The sequence below is a fragment of the Hyperolius riggenbachi genome, chromosome 2 (assembly GCF_040937935.1).
Source record: "Hyperolius riggenbachi isolate aHypRig1 chromosome 2, aHypRig1.pri, whole genome shotgun sequence".
Classification (NCBI taxonomy): Eukaryota; Metazoa; Chordata; class Amphibia; order Anura; family Hyperoliidae; genus Hyperolius; species Hyperolius riggenbachi.
Window position 1 is genome coordinate 490,296,936 of NC_090647.1, and position 13,203 is coordinate 490,310,138.

Sequence of the window (13,203 nt, forward strand, 5' to 3'; positions counted from 1 at the left end):
TGTCCACCGTACTTCCACATTGGTGCCCCACGTGCAGGGCAGTTTCTAGGTTGAAAATGCACCCAGTGCGAGAGTGTAAGAATTGCGCCCCCCCCTTCCCCCCGTGCCAGAGCCAGGTAAAGATGCCTGCAGTATAGGTTAGCTAGGTCTAGTTGCACTCAGTATAGGTAGTGGGCTATAGGTCCCCCCAATATAGGTAGCCAGGCATAGGTGCCCCAGTATAATTGCCCCCAGTATAGATTAGCCAGGTAGGTGCCTCCAGTATAGGTATCCAGTATAGTTCAGGGGCAGACTGGCCAGGGGGGCAATCTCCCCCCAGGACGCCTTTCATTCAGTGATTTAGGGTAGGTCTGGTGTCTGGTGTATTCGGGTTTGTTGTAAGGCAATGTGAAACTTGAGGCTAGCTGATAAAAGTGCAATCAGAGGACAGGCAAGCTGGTAAATATACACAGCATGATGCAGAGCTTGCCTGGAGGGTCCGTGGGAAAACATCTGTCTGGTCTCTCTCTATTGTTGTTATGACTGCATGTGTGGATAAGGTGTTATACAAGTTAAAGTTTTTGACAGTCTCTAGACTCCTGGAGGGCTACTTTCTCACTTGTGTGAGAGACTGGCAGGGACAGGAGTCCTATTACAGGCAAGTAGCCTCTTTGTGATGTGCAATACAGATAAGCTCTCTGCTCCATCTCAGGCTATTCTCAATTTCTCTCCACTCCTCCTCTCTCTGGGCTAGTGCACGCCAAAATCGCAATAGCAATCGCTAGCAATTTGTGAGTGTGATTTTGTGAAGCGATTTTCAGAGCGATTTTTTTTAATGAATTGCTCCAAAAAATGCTACATGCAGTGTGTAGCATTTTTTGGAGCAATTCATTAGAAAATAGCTCTGAAAATCGCTTCACAAAATCACACTCACAAATTGCTAGCGATTGCTATTGAGATTTTGGCGTGCACTAGCCCAGAGAGGAGTGGAGAGAAATTGAGAATAGCCTGAGATGGAGCAGAGAGCCTATCTGTATTGCACATCACACAGAGGCTACTTGCCTGTAATAGGACGCCTGTCCCTGCCAGTCTCTCACACAAGTCAGAAAGCCCTCCTGGAGTCTAGGGACTGTCAAAAACTTTTTAACTTGTATAACACCTTATCCACACATGCAGTCATAATAACAATGGGGAGAAACCAGACAGATGTTTGCCCACGGACCCTTCAGGCAAGCTCTGCATCATGCTGTGTATATTTACCAGCTTGCCTGTCCTCTGATTGCACTTTTATCAGCTAGCCTCAAGTTTCACATTGCCTTACAACAAACCCGAATACACCAGACACCAGACCTGCCCTAAATCACTGAATGAAAGGCGGCCTGGGGGGAGATTGCCCCCCTTCCCCCCTGGCCAGTCAGTGTAGCTGTATACAGTGGCGTACCTAGGGCATTTGGCACCCGGTGCTGGGTATTAAAAGAAACACCCCCCTAAAAAAAATGGGCGTGGCCACAACCTGTGGCGTGCTGCGCGGTAAAAATGGGCGTGGTCATGACCGGATGAGGGCGGAGCTAACTGTAATTTAAAGTATTAGCTAGTATAGTTGCCCCAGTATAGCTAGTAGTTTCCCCCAGTATAGCTGCCCCCAGTGAAGCTAGTTGCCCACAATGAAGTTAGTATAGTTGCCCCCAGTATAGTTGCCCCCAGTATAGCTAGTATAGTTGCCCCCAGTATAGCTGGTATAGTTGCCTCCAGTATAGCTGCCCCCCAGTATAGCTAGTTTAGTTGCCCCAGTATAGCTAGTTTAGTTGCCCCCAGTATAGCTAGTATAGCTGCCCCCAGTATAGCTAGTTTAGTTGCCCCCAGCGTAGGTAGTTTAGTTGCCCCCAGTGTAGGTAGTTTAGTTGCCCCCAGTATAGCTAGTATAGCTGCCCCCAGTATAGTTGCCCCAGTATAGCTAGTTTAATTTCCCCCAGTATAGCTAGTTTAGTTGCCCCCAGTATAGCTAGTACAGTTGACCCCAGTATAGATGTCCCAGGAGGGAGGAAGCAGCGCTAGAAGGAGGGGCAATGGGGCAGCGGTGGGGAGGGGGGAAATATCCTCCCCCTCCCTCACCTGGGACCCCTCCTTCTGCCTCTCTCCCCCTCCATTTAGCGGTGGCAAGTGCGGGCTCGGCGGCGGGGAGACATGCGCAGAATTACTCATCACTTCCACGTTCCAAGTGCTGGCAGCGTATGTCGTCACAGATCTCCACCTTCAATGCCGCCCACTGTGCTTTTGCTTATCAGGAAGCACAGTGGGCGGCTTTGAAGGCGGAGATCTGTGACGACAGCCAGCGCTTGGAACGCGGAAGTGGTGAGTAATTCTCTGCTTGTCTCCCCGCCGCCGAGCCCGCACTTGCCACCGCTAAATGGAGGGGGAGAGAGGCAGAAGGAGGGGTCCCGAGGGAGGGGGGGGGGGTATTTCCCCTCTCCCCACCGCTGCCCCCACTGCTCCTCCTTCTAGCGCTGCTTCCCCCTCCTGCTCTGCTGCTGTGGGGGGTCGTGGTGACACCCCCCTGGCTGTCTGTCACCCGGTGCGCCACGCCCCCCTGCGCACTACAGTAGGAACGCCACTGGCTGTATACTGTGCTTCCCTGAGCTAATTACTCTGCAGTCCCCTGGGGAGAGGGAGGGAGAGTTCGCAGCGCCCTTTGGCTGTCTGCGCTCAGGGCTGCCGCATGGCTGCACGGCCCTTAGAAACGGGCCTGCCCACGTGACTACCGGCGTTATGGCACATGGGGCAATACCACGTGAAATATGTTAGTAGTCATGTGAGGCGCCAATGAGGAAGTCCATCAGACACAGTGGCAGACATTTAGGGGGCGGCTCAACTGGTAAAGTATCAATGCACGGACATCAAGTGCACGTAAGACATTTGGGAGGACAGCGGCCAGAAGTCTCTGTCGCGTTCGTAATTCGTGATCATCACACGCGTTACTGCAGTGCACTCGATCAAGCACACCACCCCAAGATTTCCCAGCGTGTCATATCAATACATTAGACAAATTTTGGCCTGGAACTGGTCGAATCGTTGATTGTGCATGCTTTTGGCAGCACTGGTTTTCATCCGATTCGATACAAATGATTGAATCGGATGGTTTATCGCCTGTCAAGTCGGCAAGTGTATGGTCACTTTAATTTTATCCAGGTTACAGAGAGTGTCAGTTCTGCTGTCTACCATCAGAGTGAATGAATGTGAATTGTGCTGATCTGTAGCCATTTCTATTTTACATCCTTAAAACATATTTGGACCAAAGTAATATTTTCCCTTTTTCTTTCTCCATCTAGAGACAGAGTTCTGGAGCGACAAGCGGAAAGGACAACAAATCAGGTGGGAATGGTAAGATTGTTCTTTGTGCTCTGGTATGAATTTCATCACATGAATGGTCACTGGCAGGTTGCTGAGCCCAGCTCTCATCAGAGCAGCCATTGCCTGACCCTTAGTAGCAGATTTGTGATTCAAATAGTAAATACACACAAAATTCACAGGTTACTGCTTTTTTTGCTTATTTTTAAGTGTACTTAGAGGAAAGTGTGGAAGAAGAACATTTTGGCCATTTTAACCTGCTGAAGTAAATCTATTGATGGATGTTCTTACTTCATGGTACGGCTTGGAACAATTAAGTGGAACATTGGGGGCGCTGGAGTACAAACAAGTGGTGTCGCCAAGTTCGATCTCTGAAAAGTGTTTCCAGGCTTGGTGACGGATATTATTTTTTATTTTGATTAGACCTGCCACTAGTACAGAGATTTTTTTTTCCTATTTTCTCTTCTTGGTCAGTCAGCATTGAGAGGGTTGTGGCATAAGTAACAGTGTATAAGCAGATACTCGAGGCTTTTCTCACCCATAATGCAACTATGTGAGCAATTCATCTTCAAGCAATTCATCTTCAAACCCCCCCCCCCCCCCCCCCCCCCAAAAAAAAAACAACAACTCTACCACCTGCTATTGCAATTGGAGGTAATTACAATGGGAGGTTCTTAATCCAGTACATCATAGGTAATTACAATGGGAGGATCTTATTCCAGTGCATTATTATTATTATTTTTTTTTTTTTATTTATATAGCGCCAACATATTCCGCAGCGCTTTACAAAGCACAATAAGACGACAAGGGGAACGTAGATACAACCAACAAATGTACAGCAGAGTTCCAAGCAGCACAAATATTGTTACAAGAACAGTAAACATTAGGAGGATGACCCTGCCCTTGCGAGCTTACAATCTAATGGATTGTGGGGGACACACTAGGTAAGGGGGTGAAGGATGGATGAGGCAGTGATTCTTTGCCTCTGATTACATTGTGACAGAGAAGTAAATAAGGGCTATAGAATGTTATAAGCTTGTCTGAAAAGGTGTATTTTAAGAGTGCGTTTGAAGATGTCCAGGTTTGGAGCATGACGTACAGGCTGTGGAAGAGAGTTCCAGATAAGGGATGATGCTCGTGTAAAGTCCTGGATGCGAGCATGAGAGGAGGTGATCAGCTTAGAGGCCAGGATAATTTCTTGGGAGGAGCGAAGGTTGCGGGAGGGACAATATCTTGAGATTAATGAGGAGATGTATGGAGGAGACAACTCGTGGAGGGCTTTGTATGTTAGAGTCAGGAGTTTGAACTGGATCCTCTGGGTAATGGGTAACCAGTGGAGAGAATGGCACAGTGGGGCTGCATCGGAAGAGCGTGTGGAGGTTCTTATTGCAGTGCATTATAGGTAATTAAAATGGAAGATTCCTATTCCAGTGCATTATAGGTAATTACAATGGGAGTGTAACAAACTTATCTGGTGCTGTCTCTGGAGACTGCTCTGACAATGTTGAGCAGCTGCAAGAAGCTTCTTCTTCCTCTTTGTTCAGACGCATCTCCGGCTCCCCTGTAGAGTGAGTCAGCGTGTTGTTTCTGGCAGTCTCCCTATGAGGACGCACGCAGCTCAGAGCTGCCGTTATAGGTTAAGGAGGCGTGTCTGAGGTGTGTCAGCTGATTCCTGTGGTCAGCTGACACTTGCTGCAGGGATGTTATCTGTGATCTATTCCTCCTATATACTGTAAGCCCAGGGCATTCAGTTACTTGCTGTCCGTTATAGCTATCAGCTCGATGAGCGCTGGACCTTGCTATTGTGCCTAAGTCAGCTAGTTTTCAGAGCTATATATATATGGAGACACTGACAATATATATGTACTCTAGATCAGTCTTGTATATTGTATATTCTCCTGATTGTTTTCCTGTGTACCCCTCACTTTGTTTAGTTTCATCCTTCCTGTACTGCAGACATCTGATACTCGGTTTAGACCTCGGTCTGTTAACAACTCTGATTTTGTCTGACTGGTACCTCTGTTTCTGATACGTGTATGACCTTTGGCTATCCCCGACTTCTCGATATATATGTATCTGCTAGTATCTAGTGCCCAGGCATTACAGGGACGCGCTTATTGCAATGCATTATAGGTAATTATGATTCCAGTGCATTATAGGTACTTACAATGAAAAGTTCTTATTCCAGTACATTACAATGGGAGGCTCCTTTTGCAGTGCATTATAGGTAATAACAATGGGATATTCTTATTCCAGTACATTACAATGGGAGGTGCTTGTTGCAATGCATTATAGGTACTAACAATGGGAGATTCTTATTCCAATACATTACAATGAGAGGTTCTTGTTGCAATGCATTATGGGTAATAACAATGGGAGATTCTTAGTGGAGTTCTTTGAATAGGCCTCAACAAAACCTCACCAACATCACCCTGCCGACAAAAAATATGTGGGACCTGCAGACACATTTACTCCACTGACAGGGTAACGATACCAGGTTCACAACAGGAGTACAGAGTACAAGGTACATTTTCCTGTGGTTCCACCAATCTGGTATATCTGATCATGTGTGCGAAATGCCCCAATGTTATGTACGTGGGAGAAACTGGACAAACTCTGCGTAAACGTATGAATGGACACAGGCACACTATTAATGATACCAAATCTGGACTCCCAGTTGCTACACACTTTCGGTCCAACTGACACAGCATGGATGATCTTCGTGTCACTGCCCTGAAGGGTGGCTTCAAAACGTCAAATGATAATCGATTAATAGCAGAAACAAAATTTATAAATTGGTTCAAAGCTGTGCAGAACGGTTTGAATAAGGACAACAACTTTCTATATTGGTATGAGATTGATGATATTTGAACTTTTCTCAGCCATTATAGCTGAACTTGTGAACTAAGAATTTACGATACCTCGACTGTGTCAGTCCAACTCCCAGGTCTGTGAGCAGGTATTAAACAAGGATACTTATCTTAGCTTACAACCTCTAACCCCAGGTCCACGGTCTGTGTGAATTAAGGCATCTTAATGACATGTATTTGTGCTTGAAAAAATATCTGGTTTCCCTTTTGATGTTGCATGTATATAAGCTGTCTGTACCACCAGTTTGCAAACTAACAGGATATAAGCCAGTCTGCAAGGCCGAAAGCTTGCTTATTTTTATTCATTTTTAGTTAGCCAATAAATGGTATCATCCTGGTTTAAAACTTCTTGTTATTTCAGTACATTACAATGGAAGGTTCTTGTTGCAATGCAATATAGGTAATAACAATGGGAGATTCTTATTCTAGTGCATTACAATGGGAGGTTCTTGTTGCAATGCATTATAGGTAATAACAATGGGAGATTCTTATTCCAGTGTATTACAATGGGAGGTTCTTGTTGCAATGCATTATAGGTACTAACAATGGGAGATTTTTATTCCAGTGCATTACAGTGGAAGGTTCTTGTTGCAATGCATTATAGGTAATAACAATGTGAGATTCTTATTCCAGTGCATTAAAATGGGAGGTTCTTGTTGCAATGCATTATAGGTAATAGCAAGGGGAGATTCTTATTCCAAGGCATTACAATGGGAGGTTCTTGTTGCAATGCATTAGAGGTAATAACAATGGTAAATTCTTATTCCAGTGCATTGCAATGGGAGGTTCTTGTTGCAATGCATTATAGGTAATAACAGTGTATAAATTGTTGTAGTCAGATGATATTGGGATGTTCTGGGTATAGAATGTAGTGGTCAGATGATATTGGGGTGTTCTGTGTATGGAGTGTAGTGGTCAGGTGATATTGGGGTGTTCCGGGTATAGAGTGTAGTGATCAGGTGATATTGGGGTGTTCCAGGTATAGAGTGTAGTAGTCAGGTGATATTGGGGTGTTCCGGGTATAGAGTGTAGTGATCAGGTGATATTGGGGTGTTCCAGGTATAGAGTGTGGTGATCAGGTGATATTGGAGTGTTCTGGGTATAGAGTGTAGTGGTCAGGTGATATTGGTGTGTTCCCTATAGAGTGTAATGATCAGGTGATATTGGGACGTTCCGGGTATAGAGTATAGCGGTCAGGTGATATTGGGGTGTTCCGGGTATAAAGTGTAGTGGTCAGGTGATATTGGGGTGTTCCGGTTATAGAGTATAGTGGTCAGGTGATATTGGGGTGTTCCGGTTATAGAGTGTAGTGGTCAGGAGATATTGGGGTGTTCCGGTTATAGAATGTAGTGGTCAGATGATATTGGGGTGTTTTGGGTATAGAGTATAGTGGTCAGGTGATGTTGGGGTGTTCTGTGTATAGAGTGTAGGGATCAGGTGATATTGGGATGTTCCGGGTATGGAGGGTAGTGGTCAGATGATATTGGGGTGTTCCGGGTATAGAGTGTAGTGGTCAGATGATATTGGAGTGTTCCGGTTATAGAGTATAGTGGTCAGATGATATTGGGGTGTTCCGGGTATAGAGTGTGGTGATCAGGTGATATTGGGATGTTCTGGGTATAGAATGTAGTGATCAGGTGATGTTGGGATGTTCCGGGTATAGAGTGTAGTGGTCAGGTGATATTGGGGTGTTCTGGGTATAGAGTGTAGTGGTCAGGTGATATTGGGGTTTTCCGGGTATAGAGTGTAGTGATCAGGTGATATTGGGACGTTCCGGGTATAGAGTATAGCGGTCAGGTGATATTGGGGTGTTCCGGGTATAAAGTGTAGTGGTCAGGTGATATTGGGGTGTTCCGGTTATAAAGTGTAGTGGTCAGGAGATATTGGGGTGTTCCGGTTATAGAATGTAGTGGTCAGATGATATTGGGGTGTTTTGGGTATAGAGTATAGTGGTCAGGTGATGTTGGGGTGTTCTGTGTATAGAGTGTAGGGATCAGGTGATATTGGGATGTTCCGGGTATGAAGGGTAGTGGTCAGATGATATTGGGGTGTTCCGGGTATAGAGTGTAGTGGTCAGATGATATTGGAGTGTTCCGGTTATAGAGTATAGTGGTCAGATGATATTGGGGTGTTCCGGGTATAGAGTGTGGTGATCAGGTGATATTGGGATGTTCTGGGTATAGAATGTAGTGATCAGGTGATGTTGGGATATTCCGGGTATAGAGTGTAGTGGTCAGGTGATATTGGGGTGTTCTGGGTATAGAGTGTAGTGGTCAGGTGATATTGGGGTGTTCCGGGTATAGAGTGTAGTGATCAGGTGATATTGGGACGTTCCGGGTATAGAGTATAGCGGTCAGGTGATATTGGGGTGTTCCGGGTATAAAGTGTAGTGGTCAGGTGATATTGGGGTGTTCCGGTTATAGAGTGTAGTGGTCAGGTGATATTGGGGTGTTCCGGTTATAGAATGTAGTGGTCAGGAGATATTGGGGTGTTCCGGTTATAGAATGTAGTGGTCAGATGATATTGGGTTGTTCCGGGTATAGAGTGTAGTGATCAGGTGATATTGGGGTGTTCCAGGTATAGAGTGTGGTGATCAGGTGATATTGGGATGTTCCGGGTATAGAGTGTAGTGATCAGGTGATGTTGGGATGTTCCGGGTATAGAGTGTAGTGGTCAGGTGATATTGGGGTGTTCTGGGTATAGAGTGTAGTGATCAGGTGATATTGGGACGTTCCGGGTATAGAGTATAGCGGTCAGGTGATATTGGGGTGTTCCGGGTATAAAGTGTAGTGGTCAGGTGATATTGGGGTGTTCCGGTTATAGAGTGTAGTGGTCAGGTGATATTGGGGTGTTCCGGTTATAGAATGTAGTGGTCAGGAGATATTGGGGTGTTCCGGTTATATAATGTAGTGGTCAGATGATATTGGGGTGTTCCGGGTGTAGAGTGTAGTGATCAGGTGATATTGGGGTGTTCCAGGTATAGAGTGTGGTGATCAGGTGATATTGGGATGTTCCGGGTATGGAGGGTAGTGGTCAGATGATATTGGGTTATTCCGGGTATAGAGTGTAGTGGTCAGATGATATTGGAGTGTTCCGGTTATAGAGTATAGTGGTCAGATGATATTGGGGTGTTCCGGGTATAGAGTGTGGTGATCAGGTGATATTGGGATGTTCTGGGTATAGAATGTAGTGATCAGGTGATGTTGGGATGTTCCGGGTATAGAGTGTAGTGGTCAGGTGATATTGGGGTGTTCTGGGTATAGAGTGTAGTGGTCAGGTGATATTGGGGTGTTCCGGGTATAGAGTGTAGTGATCAGGTGATATTGGGACGCTCCGTGTATAGAGTATAGCGGTCAGGTGATATTGGGGTGTTCCGGGTATAAAGTGTAGTGGTCAGGTGATATTGGGGTGTTCCGGTTATAGAGTGTAGTGGTCAGGTGATATTGGGGTGTTCCGGTTATAGAATGTAGTGGTCAGGAGATATTGGGGTGTTCCGATTATAGAATGTAGTGGTCAGATGATTTTGGGGTGTTCCGGGTATAGAGTGTAGTGATCAGGTGATATTGGGGTGTTCCAGGTATAGAGTGTGATGATCAGGTGATATTGGGATGTTCCGGGTATAGAGTGTAGTGATCAGGTGATGTTGGGATGTTCCGGGTATAGAGTGTAGTGGTCAGGTGATATTGGGGTGTTCTGGGTATAGAGTGTAGTGGTCAGGTGATATTGGGTTGTTCCGGGTATAGAGTGTAGTGATCAGGTGATATTGGGACGTTCCGGGTATAGAGTATAGCGGTCAGGTGATATTGGGGTGTTCCGGGTATAAAGTGTAGTGGTCAGGTGATATTGGGGTGTTCCGGTTATAGAGTGTAGTGGTCAGGTGATATTGGGGTGCTCCGGTTATAGAATGTAGTGGTCAGGAGATATTGGGGTGTTCCGGTTATAGAATGTAGTGGTCAGATGATATTGGGGTGTTCCGGGTATAGAGTGTAGTGATCAGGTGATATTGGGGTGTTCCAGGTATAGAGTGTGGTGATCAGGTGATATTGGGATGTTCCGGGTATAGAGTGTAGTGATCAGGTGATATTGGGATGTTCCGGTGTGATACGTTAGTGACATGCCTGTCTTTATGTATGGATCCTTTAATGTATGGATTACTGTTCACGTATATATGTTAAATGTGTTCTCTGTCTAGTACTGGATGAGTTAATTTGGTTTAACACAGCAACTGGAGACGTTGCTGTATTTTGTCTGTCCTTGTGCAGAGTAAGAACAATGAATCGCTGTGCAATAAGTTACATTTCTTACATTTGCTCACATTCTTTGTCCACAAAGCAACACCAAAAAAGCAACATGTTCTTCTTGCCCTTGGGTAGAAGAAAAACATGTTTTTGTTCACTGTTGATTGGCAACATGTGGTCTTTCTGCGCCTGCGCGCAGTGAGAGCATGTTCTGATCACGCGCTAAAATAGCAACATATGATCTTTCTGCGCTTGCGCGGAATAAGATCATGTTGTGATCACGCGCTGAGGCAGCATCAGCAGCATGTGTCCTTTCTGCGCTTGCGTGGAATGGAAGCATGTTCTGATTAGCTGCTTGTGCGCTTGCGCGGTTATGACGATTCTGTCCGTTAAAGGCAGGGGGAAAACACTTTGACTTTGGGATCTTTCTAGATGATCAGCAGACGTGCTGTTCGTGTATGTTCCAGTTGTTTCCCCTTCGAGGTCGCTGAGGTCCCCCGATTCTCCCTGAGTGATGTCTACAACAGCTTGGTAACGTGTTGATGCATACTTCTAATTACTCAAACTAACTATGATTCTGCAGGCTTAGATAATATTGTAACAGGATTGTAGAACTAAATAAACTATTCCTTTGAGTTGTATATACATGTTTTGCAGCAATTTTGTTTATTCCCATCTTTGAATGGTGAGCGAAGTTAGAGGGTTTAAAAACCCTATTTGCTTAGGCAAAACATCCGGGTATGGAGCATAGTGGTCAGGTGATATTGGGGTGTTCCGGGTAAAGAGTGTAGTAGTCAGGTGATGTTGGGGTGTTCCGGGTATAGAGTGTAGTGGTCAGATGATATTGGGGTGTTCTGTGTATAGAGTATAGTGGTCAGATGATATTGGGGTGTTCCGGGTATAGAGTGTAATGGTCACACTGGTCAGATGATATTGGAGTGTTCCGGTTATAGAGTGTAGTGGTCAGATGATATTGGGGTGTTCTGGGTATAGAGTGTAGTGGTCAGGTGATATTGGGGTGTTCCGGGTATAGAGTGTAGTGATCAGGTGATATTGGGACGTTCCGAGTATAGAGTATAGCGGTCAGGTGATATTGGGGTGTTCCGGGTATAAAGTGTAGTGGTCAGGTGATATTGGGGTGTTCCGGTTATAGAGTGTAGTTGTCAGGTGATATTGGGGTGTTCCGGTTATAGAGTGTAGTGGTCAGAAGATATTGGGGGGTTCGGGTTATAGAATGTAGTGGTCAGATGATATTGGGGTGTTCCGGGTATAGAGTGTAGTGATCAGGTGATATTGGGGTGTTCCAGGTATAGAGTGTGGTGATCAGGTGATATTGGGATGTTCCGGGTATAGAGTGTAGTGATCAGGTGATATTGGGATGTTCCGGGTATGGAGTATAGTGGTCAGGTGATATTGGGGTGTTCCGGGTAAAGAGTGTAGTGGTCAGGTGATGTTGGGGTGTTCCGGGTATAGAGTGTAGTGGTCAGATGATATTGGGGTGTTCTGTGTATAGAGTATAGTGGTCAGATGATATTGGGGTGTTCCGGGTATAGAGTGTGGTGATCAGGTGATATTGGGATGTTCTGGGTATAGAATGTAGTGATCAGGTGATGTTAGGATGTTCCGGGTATAGAGTGTAGTGGTCAGGTGATATTGGGGTGTTCTGGGTATAGAGTGTAGTGGTCAGGTGATATTGGGGTGTTCCGGGTAGAGTGTAGTGATCAGATGATATTGGGGTGTTCCAGTTATAGAGTGTAGTGGTCAGGAGATATTGGGGTGTTCCGGTTATAGAATGTAGTGGTCAGATGATATTGGGGTGTTTTGGGTATAGAGTATAGTGGTCAGGTGATGTTGGGGTGTTCTGTGTATAGAGTGTAGGGATCAGGTGATATTGGGATGTTCCGGGTATGGAGGGTAGTGGTCAGATGATATTGGGGTGTTCCGGGTATAGAGTGTAGTGGTCAGATGATATTGGAGTGTTCCGGTTATAGAGTATAGTGGTCAGATGATATTGGGGTGTTCCGGGTATAGAGTGTGGTGATCAGGTGATATTGGGATGTTCTGGGTATAGAATGTAGTGATCAGGTGATGTTGGGATGTTCTGGGTATAGAGTGTAGTGGTCAGGTGATATTGGGGTGTTCTGGGTATAGAGTGTAGTGGTCAGGTGATATTGGGGTGTTCCGGGTATAGAGTGTAGTGATCAGGTGATATTGGGACGTTCCGGGTATAGAGTATAGCGGTCAGGTGATATTGGGGTGTTCCGGGTATAAAGTGTAGTGGTCAGGTGATATTGGGGTGTTCCGGTTATAGAGTGTAGTGGTCAGGTGATATTGGGGTGTTCCGGTTATAGAATGTAGTGGTCAGGAGATATTGGGGTGTTCCGGTTATAGAATGTAGTGGTCAGATGATATTGGGGTGTTCCGGGTATAGAGTGTAGTGATCAGGTTATATAGGGGTGTTCCAGGTATAGAGTGTGGTGATCAGGTGATATTGGGATGTTCCGGGTATAGAGTGTAGTGATCAGGTGATGTTGGGATGTTCCGGGTATAGAGTGTAGTGGTCAGGTGATATTGGGGTGTTCTGGGTATAGAGTGTAGTGGTCAGGTGATATTGGGGTGTTCCGGGTATAGAGTGTAGTGATCAGGTGATATTGGGACGTTCCAGGTATAGAGTATAGCGGTCAGGTGATATTGGGGTGTTCCGGGTATAAAGTGTAGTGGTCAGGTGATATTGGGGTGTTCCGGTTATAGAGTGTAGTGGTCAGGTGATA

At 45.6% G+C, this 13,203-nt stretch overlaps 1 protein-coding gene across 2 annotated transcripts in view; it reads left to right on the plus strand.

The window, feature by feature from the left end:
- Positions 1-13,203, plus strand: part of PCP4 (Purkinje cell protein 4) — a 132,345-nt gene that overhangs the window by 49,212 nt on the left and 69,930 nt on the right. Inside the window, exon 2 of one of the 2 annotated variants that reach the window (XM_068266032.1) lies at positions 3,306-3,357. In XM_068266032.1, coding sequence (XP_068122133.1) covers positions 3,306-3,357 — 52 coding nt within the window. The remainder of the gene's footprint in view (positions 1-3,305; positions 3,358-13,203) is intronic. The other variant, XM_068266033.1, reaches the window with a different exon arrangement.